The 10,596-nt window shown below is 28.6% G+C and overlaps 2 protein-coding genes and 1 long non-coding RNA gene across 4 annotated transcripts in view; 2 read left to right on the top strand and 1 right to left on the bottom strand.

Annotated features, from left to right (window-relative positions):
- Nucleotides 1-38: 38 nt before the first annotated feature.
- Nucleotides 39-5,491, top strand: LOC126857022 (Golgi phosphoprotein 3 homolog sauron). Its single transcript, XM_050606096.1, has 4 exons — nt 39-978; nt 1,055-1,301; nt 1,394-1,569; nt 3,272-5,491. Exons 1-4 carry the CDS (start codon nt 712-714, stop codon nt 3,518-3,520), a joined length of 939 nt encoding a protein of 312 aa, XP_050462053.1. The 5' UTR covers nt 39-711; the 3' UTR covers nt 3,521-5,491.
- A 1,753-nt stretch (nt 5,492-7,244) lies between these two features.
- On the bottom strand, nt 7,245-9,824 carry LOC126857011 (damage-control phosphatase ARMT1-like). Of its 2 annotated transcripts, none has more exons than XM_050606076.1 (7): nt 9,672-9,824; nt 9,224-9,342; nt 8,995-9,100; nt 8,682-8,929; nt 8,428-8,610; nt 7,932-8,337; nt 7,245-7,841 (listed from the first exon to the last, which is right to left on the bottom strand). In XM_050606076.1, exons 2-7 carry the CDS (start codon nt 9,304-9,306, stop codon nt 7,494-7,496), a joined length of 1,374 nt encoding a protein of 457 aa, XP_050462033.1. In that variant the 5' UTR covers nt 9,307-9,342; nt 9,672-9,824; the 3' UTR covers nt 7,245-7,493. The 2 variants fall into 2 exon arrangements, with proteins under 2 accessions (XP_050462033.1, XP_050462034.1); XM_050606077.1 differs by lacking the exon at nt 9,672-9,824 and adding an exon at nt 9,498-9,657.
- A 435-nt stretch (nt 9,825-10,259) lies between these two features.
- Nucleotides 10,260-10,596, top strand: part of LOC126857037 (uncharacterized) — a 75,201-nt gene continuing 74,864 nt past the window's right edge. The window contains exon 1 of the long non-coding RNA XR_007688437.1: nt 10,260-10,366. This is a non-coding gene — a long non-coding RNA (uncharacterized LOC126857037). The remainder of the gene's footprint in view (nt 10,367-10,596) is intronic.

Raw genomic sequence — 10,596 nt, 5'->3', positions numbered from 1 at the left:
TTACATTTTTTGCCGATTATAAGATACTTTCTGGGCGACACTGCTCCACTTGGCTGATTCGTTCTTGTCGCGACGATACGCACGTATGTACATACATATACATATATTTATATTCGTTCTGTCTCTTATTTTGCGTGGCACGCAACGACACGCGCACTAGTAGTGAGGTCGAAACGGATGTTTCAAATTTACTCGGAATTCGCGCGACTTTGCAATACACTGACAAACCTCTCGCGGACGTCGTATCGGTCACTCTGTGTGAGCAGGTTGTAACGTGACGCGATCAACATACGTACGCGTACACAAAAGCTCGTGGCAAAATAATAACGCATAAATACGCATACGCGTTTTTCCATCGTGTCTTTCGTGCTTAAAGTGTCGCTCGTCAACAAGTCGCGGCGAGTCGTCCACCACGAGACATAATCGAGAGAGTCGGACGAGAGGCGTATTGGCCATCTTGGAAGACATGTCGTTTTGGAGTAAACGTCAACGACACAGAGTGTTTACCGTATACACATTCTAAATGTTCGCGCCAGCTTGTTATAATAATAATAACAACGTTTACGGTTGATTGTCGGACGGCGACGACAACGACGACGACGTCGACGACGAAGAGCATCACGTCGCATCACGGCAGTGGTGACACGGTGGCGTATCTGGCGACACGCGGACGTATTTCCAAGCGGCCCGTCTTAGTACCTGCATCACACGATGAATCGCGGTGACGGGCTGGTGCAGCGACGACGCGTGGTCAACAGCAGCAGCGGCGGGAGTGCCGGTGGCGGTGGCAGCGGTCAGGATAGTGGAAACGCGGACCTCATTGGTAACAACGACAAATCGTCCGGTCAGAGCCCTGACTCGGATTACTCGTCCCAAAAGGATCTCAATTGCAATCCCACTATCGACGAGGACTCGGACAAGGAGACGCGTCTGACCCTTATGGAGGAGGTTCTCCTGTTGGGTCTGAAAGACAAAGAGGTTTATTTACGTTTTAGAGATTTCTATATGTTCTATGCGGTGGATCATTGACCGCTATATATCCTTCCTTTCATAGGGATATACTTCCTTCTGGAATGATTGTATAAGTTCTGGATTGAGAGGATGTATCTTGGCAGAACTTGGCTTTCGGGGTAGGGTGGAATTGGAGAAAGCTGGTATGCGTAAGAAGAGTTTATTAGCGAGAAAACTTCTCTTGAAAAATGATGCACCTACGGGAGATGTGTTATTAGACGAGGCTCTGAAACACTTGAAAGACACAGATCCACCTGAGACTGTGCCAAGTTGGATAGAATACCTTAGTGGTCAGTTTTTTTATTTATTTACATATATGTATATACAAATATATATACACACACAAGATATTTGTTTTGAAATGTCTTGTATGTTATTACAGGAGAAACATGGAATCCTTTAAAATTAAGATATCAATTGAAAAATGTCAGAGAACGATTAGCGAAAAATCTTGTTGAAAAAGGTGTCTTAACTACAGAGAAACAAAATTTCTTACTGTTTGACATGACAACTCATCCTCTTACTGATAATCTTGCCAAAAGTCGTCTCGTAAAAAAGGTAAATCATTCATTTTTCTATAAAATATATTTTGATTACACTATCTGTACATACATAGTATATTTTTAAAATAAATTACTAAGCTAAATATATTTATCTCAAGAATAAAAAACAGCTTGTACAATCATAGATTTCTAAATTTATTTTGAATATACAATGTATGTTTTACATCAAGTGCTCACAGATTAGAATATACAGACTGAGAGAAAATTTATATTGCTTATTGTTATACATTATAATATCAAATTGAATTTATTGGATTTAACTTATTGGATAACAAGTACTATTATTGTTTATCACTAACAAGAAGCTTGCTAGATATTTTGCAAAATTTTTTCATAGATAAACAAATGTTTATAGCTTCTAAAGGACAAGTTTTTTTATTTATGATTTGTGTTGTTTTGTCTTATCTTCTGATTTGTGAGTTAAATAGAATATCTTTTTAAAAATTGGCAAATACATGGTTACTCCATTTTATTTCTTAAACTAAAAAAGATAGACCATATGTGACATAAATTTATTATTTTGCATTGAATGCATTGTGAACACATTGTCTGATGGACTTATAAGCCATACATGCAGATATTAAAGAAAAGGTCAACTTTTTTTTTTTTTTTTTTTTAATGGAAATAGAGAAGCATATTGTTATAATATAATTTGTAATGTCTTTCAAAATTAATAAAAAATATTCTTATAATGTTTGATTTATATAATTTACATAAGAATTATGAAAGTTTTATGGGTTTGAAATTTAAATATACTAGATATAGCCTTCCCATAACAATTATCTTTTGTTCATAATTCCAACTTTTAACCATTTTTTATATTATTAATCTTTAGCATTTATTAATGTCATGTTAAGAAATATGTAAAATTTCATTAATTGTTCGTTATTAAATCGTGAATCCATTAATACATATAACATAAAGTTGTCTTTTCAATACAATTAGTTTTTTTATGAGCTACTATTTTTTTTATGATCATAATAAAATTTATTTTTAACAATTAAATTTGATCGTTATTAGTTTACAGTTATCTTTTAAGAAATAAAAGGAGGATCCCTTCTGTTATAAATATAAATATTAAATTATATTATAATCTCAATATACGTAGAAAGTAATATCTTATCTTTATATATATGCTTATTACCTACATTGATTAGAAGCTATATGGAAATGAAAAGATAACACAAATTAAATTCTACATATATAACGATATAGTTGTATATATATATATTTATATATATGATTTATATATATGATATTTATATATATGTTATCTTTTCTGCATAATTATTACTATAATAATTATTACTAATTTAATATATAAATAATGGGATAATATATTTTTTAAGGATAATTCGATATATAAATAAATTGTTTATTGAAACAGAATTTTATTTAAATTATTTATTAAAACAAAAAAAGGAAAGAGGTTCTTTATATACAAAAGTTTTTCAGTAATTTAAATTTGATTATGTAACAACATTAAATATTCTTATTTTCTGTTAATTACTCAGTTAATTACTGAAAATATATATGAAAAATTCTTAGCATTGAACATAAAATTATAAAAATAAAAAAAAAACATAATAAAACATGAAAATTAATTTTATATTTTGCAAGAAAGGATATTGATAGGAATTGCGTGTTACATAATTTATGAATAGCACGATAGCGTATGTTGCCTTTTTGTCTTCTAGATCCAAGAGGCTGTGTTAGGTCGTTGGGTGAATGATGCCGCTCGTATGGATAGACGAACGTTAGCATTAGTTATTTTAGCTCATGCAGCTGATGTATTAGAAAATGCATTTGCGCCATTGTCGGACGACGATTACGAAGTAGCGATGCGAAGAGTACGGACGTTATTAGATCTCGATTTCGAAGCAGAAGCCACTAAACGTAATGCGAATCCAGTACTTTGGGCTGTATTCGCTGCATTCACTAAGTAACATTTATCTCGTAAATTATATGGAATAAATATCGAATACTAGTGTGAATAATACAATTACAAATTTTGCATGTCCTTCAGTTATAATATAAAAAAAAGAATCATTCAGACCAAATTATCTGTATTAAAACTATATAGGACTACTCTTTTTAGGAGATTACGATCATTTCCATTTATTGTTATTTAATACATTTGATATAGCTGAATAACAAATGTTCGTATTTAAATATTATGAAGTAACAAGTCCAAAAGTCCAAAAGTATGAATGTATGTTTTGTGCTCGATAATGCTATTTCCATTCGGAGAGAAGCAGTTATATTGTGCTGAATTTTATTCTATGCTTTTTGCTTAGTGTCCATCGTGTTTACGAATATGTCCATTTGTGAACACAATATGAGACGCGGGACACTATGCGGGGTGCCTCAAAATGGATGCTAGGTGGTAGTATGTTGAAGGAATTTGGATATATAATAATTGAAATATATGTTGTTAGCCATAATTGAAATATATGAATATGTACATATATCTTTTTAAATTCTATTTTTTAATATACATGTGCCTCTTTGTTTATACATAGTATCTATGATTTTGTGTTATATCCGCGCGCGCAAGAATTATTTTTGATTGAATATATTTTAAACTTATATATAATTAATTTTACATTGTACATTTCAATTTTTTCAGAAACCATTTTTAAATATTAAATATTGAAAAAATTTTTCGAATTATTAATTATTACTTTTTTTTATTAACTATATCAAATTTGTGGAGATAAGATTTTACATATGGCAGACCTGGTGAGACAGATTGTCACATTTTCCTGATAATGATTTAAATATAAATTCTATAAAAAATTCTCTTTCCGCTCTTTCTACTTCTATATAAATGTTTACTTCATACAGACCATTATCTATGTCCTCTGATATGTAAAAAGATTGTATTAATAGTATTATCGTAGGGCAATAATGTATTCAGATTTAAATGCGAAAAGATATCGAATTATTATTTGTTATTGATATATTTTATGTTACTGGAAATTTTTTAAATAAATGATTATTTCATTACATAATCTATCAATTGAATATAAGAAATTCTCTTTGGATAATAAAGATTGATTAGCATTCCATTTATAAGATAAATGGGATGTTCTCAGGCTACTTAAAAAAGAGAAAATACTTCATTTTTTAAATATATAAATTTTTTCATGTTTTTAAATATTTTTGAAAGTAAAATTTTATCTAAATTATTTTTTTCATATTCGGTATACATATGTGTACATATGTGTGGGATTATTAAAAAATATGATTAAAAATATCATGTGTCAGAAGTACTTCAAGGGACGTTGAATCATAATAGATTTGTTCTTAGACATAGTTTTGTAAATAATTATTTAACACTGAAAGTAATATCTCATAAAAGAAAGTTTATCGATAAATTTATCTGTTTCAGCAGAGATTTGTTAGATTAGAGATGGATATAAACTATTGGATAGGATTTCATTAATGGATGAAATATATTGTAAGAGCAGAGCATATATAAAAGATATATTATGTAAAAGATTTGTAGTTACCTGTATGACAAAAGTAGCTCTAATATAAATTCAAATACTTCATATGTTTATTCTCACTTACTTTCTGTTACTAATATTGTATAGATACATATATGTGATGTATATAAATAATAAAAGTGCAAGAGGCATTTGAAGAGTAAACGGTATTTGATCAGGAGTACTCGAGAAAAATTAATTTGTCTGCCAAATTTTTATTCCTTTACGCGCGAGAACAATGATAGTCGTGCTTAGAGTTAATATAATCAGAATTAATTTTTAATTAATTCTTTTTGAAATATTCTCTTTATACCGATTAAATTCAGCATTTACTTCTGAATGCCTCTTGTATAATGCATATTGGATCAAGATGAATGGAAGGAAGGGGGTTAAATTATAATATATGAAAAAATATCAAATTTTTAACATTTTTGAGAATTATATCATACTTCCTTTATAATAGCGCCTATTTTATTTTTGATTTGTAGTTTGCATATGATTTAAAGTCCAATTTATATTGCTATTCAATTATAATGATACTATAAATTATTATTTTGTCATTTTCACATATGTTCAAATAAAAGAGCAATACAAAAATATGTATACACATCTTACTTGTTTAAATTAATTAATTTTTTATAAATGTTGCAGAGATTTTGTGTGTTATACACTTTATATTATCGAAAAAATATTGTTTTAACTAAAAGCTAACATAAGCAAGTATATGCCAGTACAAATTATATTTACTGGAAATATAAATGCTATCTTTCCTATTTCTGTTATTATAATAATTATATAATTATTGCTACTATTATTATAATTATTATTATTATTTTTATTATAATTATTATTACTTACTATCTTACAGCTTAATATATTCATAAATAATTAAATTGACTTCATTCATTATTTTATATTATATATGGATTCTTATTGTACTTAATTTTAAAATTTTTTAAGAAAAGAGAATTTTTGGACCACTCTATTACCATTTTTGTAAAACTCTTTTTCTATCATGACATAAAGTCAAATATGGTAAGATAAGTTCTGCCGAATTGGAGCACAATTATATAATGTTTTATACATAACAATGCTGTAAAATAAATATTTGCATCTGATATAATATCAGATCGATTAAAAAATCTCTTTAAATTTCTAACAGTTATAATTACATATGTTACAATTGCAGTTTTTCAATGAGGGATATAGTTTCGTATTTGAATATTTATTACAAGAATTAAAGACTCAAAAAGTTTTTAATGTAACAGGTCCTTGGCACAAATGTCTAATTACTGCTTAAAAAACTGGCCCACTAATCATACTTTTATATGGACATAAATGTGGATATATATATATATATATATATATATATATATATATATATATATGCACAAAGTTGATAGAGTCCTGTTAATATCAAATTATTTAAACTAAAAACATTTAATTTTATATATATTTGAATATTTTTGTAAATATGATATATATATATATATATATATATATATATATATATATATATATATAATCTGTATATCTAGACTTACTCTATAATTTTATGTGCACATACATATGTAGTATACCGCCGATTGAAGTCCAATAAACAAGAAATGAGGAACACTTATTATTTTCTATTAAATCTTTTTTTTTACCGTATATGTGTGCAGTCCAGAGAAATAGAAAAGTGTGATTTTATCATTAATAATAATATAACGTAATAATTGATCAGTATTTTAAGTTGTATAACAACTGTTATAATATATCACAATTTATTGAATAAAACAATCAACATTAGGATAAAAAAAAGCTGCATGAGTCATGATTATGAAGTAATTCAGTAATAGTAAAGTATATTGTCTAATTGTAATGAAAAGTAGACAACAATAAATCTTCACTTTATAATTTCATAATCACTTTTAATTCACTATACAAATGTGTATATAGAAATATATACATAGATCTCTATTATCATTTACTAACAAATTATAAATATTAAAATTATTTTTGTTTTGTTTTTCAATATTACAAATTAGTAGTATTTTCTTTGACCACGATTAGATAAATTTGATTAATATAAGATAGCGAATAGTTGAGTTGACAAAATACGAAATTTTAGTATAAGATATTTATAAGAAAAGATACTAGAAAAATTAATTATAGCTATAGATATTTTAGATAGATATATAGATAGGTATATAGATAGATATTTTATTTATGTACATATAGAAATTTATACAAGTTATAATAGATCATAAAATTAATGTGGCACAAAATTACATAAAAATAGATATATTATAAATACAAAAATTATTTGAATATCAAATATTTTAGCTTTTGTGTATGTAACCCTTATTCTTTATTATTTCTTGTATAAATTAGATGTGATTGTTTAATTCAAATTTTATTATTTTATTTGCATTAAAAAAAAAATCTAAGATTCTTCAGGAATCTCTAAATTAGCGAATTGAATAATACCATAGTCTCCAGTTATCATCCAATTTTTATCTTTTTTGAATAACGATTCAGCCATACCTTGTGGTAATCCAACACAAATGTCACATTTTATAGTACGTACGCTCAAAATATTTGTGGGTCGGAAATCTCTCAATGCAGTTGCAAAACTTGTATTATATTCAAAGTTAATGTCACTTAGGAGTTTTCTATAGTTTAAATCACCCTTAAATATTATTAATTTAGAATTAGAAAATTGAGCATATAAGTTTTTGTCTTTTTCTTTCATTTGTGTAAAATCGTAAGGTCCTGTCCAATAGGGTTCTTCCTGTTTAATAGAAATAATTTAAATTATACTAATGAAGGAAATCTTTTAAATAATAACTGAATGATATTGGAAGATGAAAATTAAGTATACCTTAACACACCAAATTTCACGGTCCAAGAGATTCCTGAACCTCTTACCCAATAATTTCATATTTGCATAATGATCGAGATTATTCAATTGATCTAATGTCCAGTGGAAATCTTGAATTGTTGTGTCACTCACATACCATGGATATGCTTTTACATGAAATATTATCTTAGTTGTAGGTGCAATAGTATTAAAAAATGCTGCTAAACACAAGTCACTGAAGAATTCATATCCTGCATTATCAAGCACTATATGAATATTATCAAGACTTTCATTTGTCTTTTTTTTTACAATATCCCATGCAAGTTCCCAATTGTTTGTTAATATATTTTTATCCAAGGAGTCCACTATATCCAATGGATTATCAGTATGTTTTTGAAGAGCTCCTGCACTTGCAGAAAGATCATATCTGCAAATATAAAAATATATTACTATGTGTATAATATATACTTTGTAATATGTATTTTAGAAGAGTATTTTAATATGAAAATGTTGCTACCTGTTACTCCATAAGCTCAATTTCAGTAATTTTGGAAAATCATTCTTCGAGTTTTCCTTATTGTATTCCTTATTACATATCATGTCACTTACATATGACGCAAGAATATTCATAGAATCAATGGAGTTAATAAAAGAAGCTTGTTTTATGTATTCGAATGGGTCATAACTTTGCATGCTACTCCTAGTTTTGTAAAAAAATAGTTTAGCTTGTTCTATATAAATTTATGCCATACATGGTATATCAAAGCTTACGTTAAACCAATTTCTTGAGCTAATATACGGTACATATACGTTTCGCAGTATAACCATGTCGTATTGAACCACGTAGGTATTTCACCTTCTGTATGTGTCTTGTTTTCTAAATATGTAGTCCATTCCTCTGCATCATTATTAATTGCTTTAGTATTTAAACGCATGGGTTTCAAAGTTTTATTAGTAGCTATTTCATTTTTTAGTTGACCTATAAATCTTATGATATCTTTGATATCATTTGCTGCATTCTGTAATAATTAATATTGTTTATATATACTATCAAGACAATGCTACATTGCCTAGATATGATTACCTGGCCATATACATGTACAATTTCATTTTTTTTTTGACAAATTGTATCAATGATTTTTGTTAATATCACTGGTATTCTGTCCTTGAGTGATACATAAGCATAACTTCTGCAACATGAAGAAAAGATATCACTTGCATATCTTTCTGTTTCAAAGGTCAGCAAATCTTGATAATAGCAACAAGCAAAAAGTTATAGATTAAAATAATGAAGCACGATCTTTAGGAATTACCGCATATATATTCCAGACAGTGGTACACCAAAAGGAGTGAATATGTCTTGCGCACCTGGGATTCTAGAATTTACTTCAATCATTATGTATTTCGGTGAAGTTTGAGTAGACAGCAAGACCTACATAAAGCGACAAAAGAATATAATAAACGGATATCTGTAAACAGTTTCAAATATATTTTTAGATTTATCACATTATTTTTGTATTGTATATAGCTTCATGCATTTAAAACAAAACAAAAAATATGTCACGAAAATTCGTTTCTTCTACGTACAATGTGTCATTTTGTGTTTCTTTTTTATTTATGAAATTTTCAACGAATATATTCCACGCTTTAAGCAGATGAGGTTACGTAAATGTACAAGCACACAAACCATAAAAATTGCCGAAAATAAACTACAGCTGTTCTTTGTCATTGTAATTTATGGAAGAAGCGCGTAGCTCTTACCCTTTTATATTCTATCCCTATCAGATGATTCGGAAGAATTATCTACAAGCGTAAAAACCGTTCAAAGTAGAATAGTCATCTGCGTACTTGCGTAGCAGACAATACTGACAGAGAGTAGCAGACTACACACTTTCCTCCATCCTCCATACTACAAAACAATGTGTGATGCGCATGCGCACGCACATGTCGCAGCTCGCACATGCGCAATCATTCGTTCTTTCGATATTCTCTCTCGAGTGGTCGTTAAGTGTGCGTGTCTATCAAGTATACACAATAATTATTATTATTATAACTTACGATGCGCATTTGAGTAGTGATATAATATAAAAGTGTGGAAGAGAGAAAAGAGAAGCAGAGATAAGCAGAGGGTAATGATCATTTATCTTTAATTCCTTTTATCATTTGTGCAATTAACTTCGCGCGGTTTCGCAGTGGCAGTAGCGTCCATTACTTTCCCGCCAAAGTTTTCTTGCAAAGAAATTTCGTTAACGCGGAAAGTTTTCTTGACTGCGACCTTTACGTCTCGAATTGAGTATATCGTTTAATGTTACATTTTATCTCAATGTTATATTTTTATGTACCTTCTATAGATCGAGGCGAATGACGAGATGGAAAATGGATAATGGAATGGATTCGCAATCTGTCCATGGATACGCGATTGCAGTTCTGCGTGAGATGGAATCGTCGCAATCTCGGTGAGTTTCATTTTATAAATGTAAAAAAAAAAAAGATTTTTCCTAATTCTGAAGAGCTTATTTTCGAGTTTTGTTTATATATTTTGCAGAAAATTTGAATTTGCGTTATTAACATCACAAAGCTGCGAAAATTTATATCTCCATTTTTTTTTTAAATTTTAGCCTTTAAAAGCACGTATTTTATTTTTGCAAATAACGGTTTGCAAAAGCCTGATCAATATAAAAAAAAC

The sequence above is a fragment of the Cataglyphis hispanica genome, chromosome 20, assembly GCF_021464435.1.
Source record: "Cataglyphis hispanica isolate Lineage 1 chromosome 20, ULB_Chis1_1.0, whole genome shotgun sequence".
NCBI lineage: Eukaryota > Metazoa > Arthropoda > Insecta > Hymenoptera > Formicidae > Cataglyphis > Cataglyphis hispanica.
This window is presented reverse-complemented; position numbering and strand designations above follow the sequence as displayed.

Bases quoted from the DNA above. Each gene is read 5' to 3' on its own strand.
- LOC126857022 (XM_050606096.1), top strand. From the start codon at position 712: ATGAATCGCGGTGACGGGCTGGTGCAGCGACGACGCGTGGTCAACAGC. The intron at 979-1,054 runs GTTTATTTACGT...TTCCTTTCATAG, and splicing joins TGGGTCTGAAAGACAAAGAG to GGATATACTTCCTTCTGGAA. The intron at 1,302-1,393 runs GTCAGTTTTTTT...ATGTTATTACAG, and splicing joins TTGGATAGAATACCTTAGTG to GAGAAACATGGAATCCTTTA.
- LOC126857011 (XM_050606076.1), bottom strand. From the start codon at position 9,306: ATGATTGAAGTAAATTCTAGAATCCCAGGTGCGCAAGACATATTCACT. The intron at 8,930-8,994 runs GTAATCATATCT...TAATTATTACAG, and splicing joins TTGTACATGTATATGGCCAG to AATGCAGCAAATGATATCAA. The intron at 8,611-8,681 runs GTAAGCTTTGAT...TTACAAAACTAG, and splicing joins GCTCAAGAAATTGGTTTAAC to GAGTAGCATGCAAAGTTATG.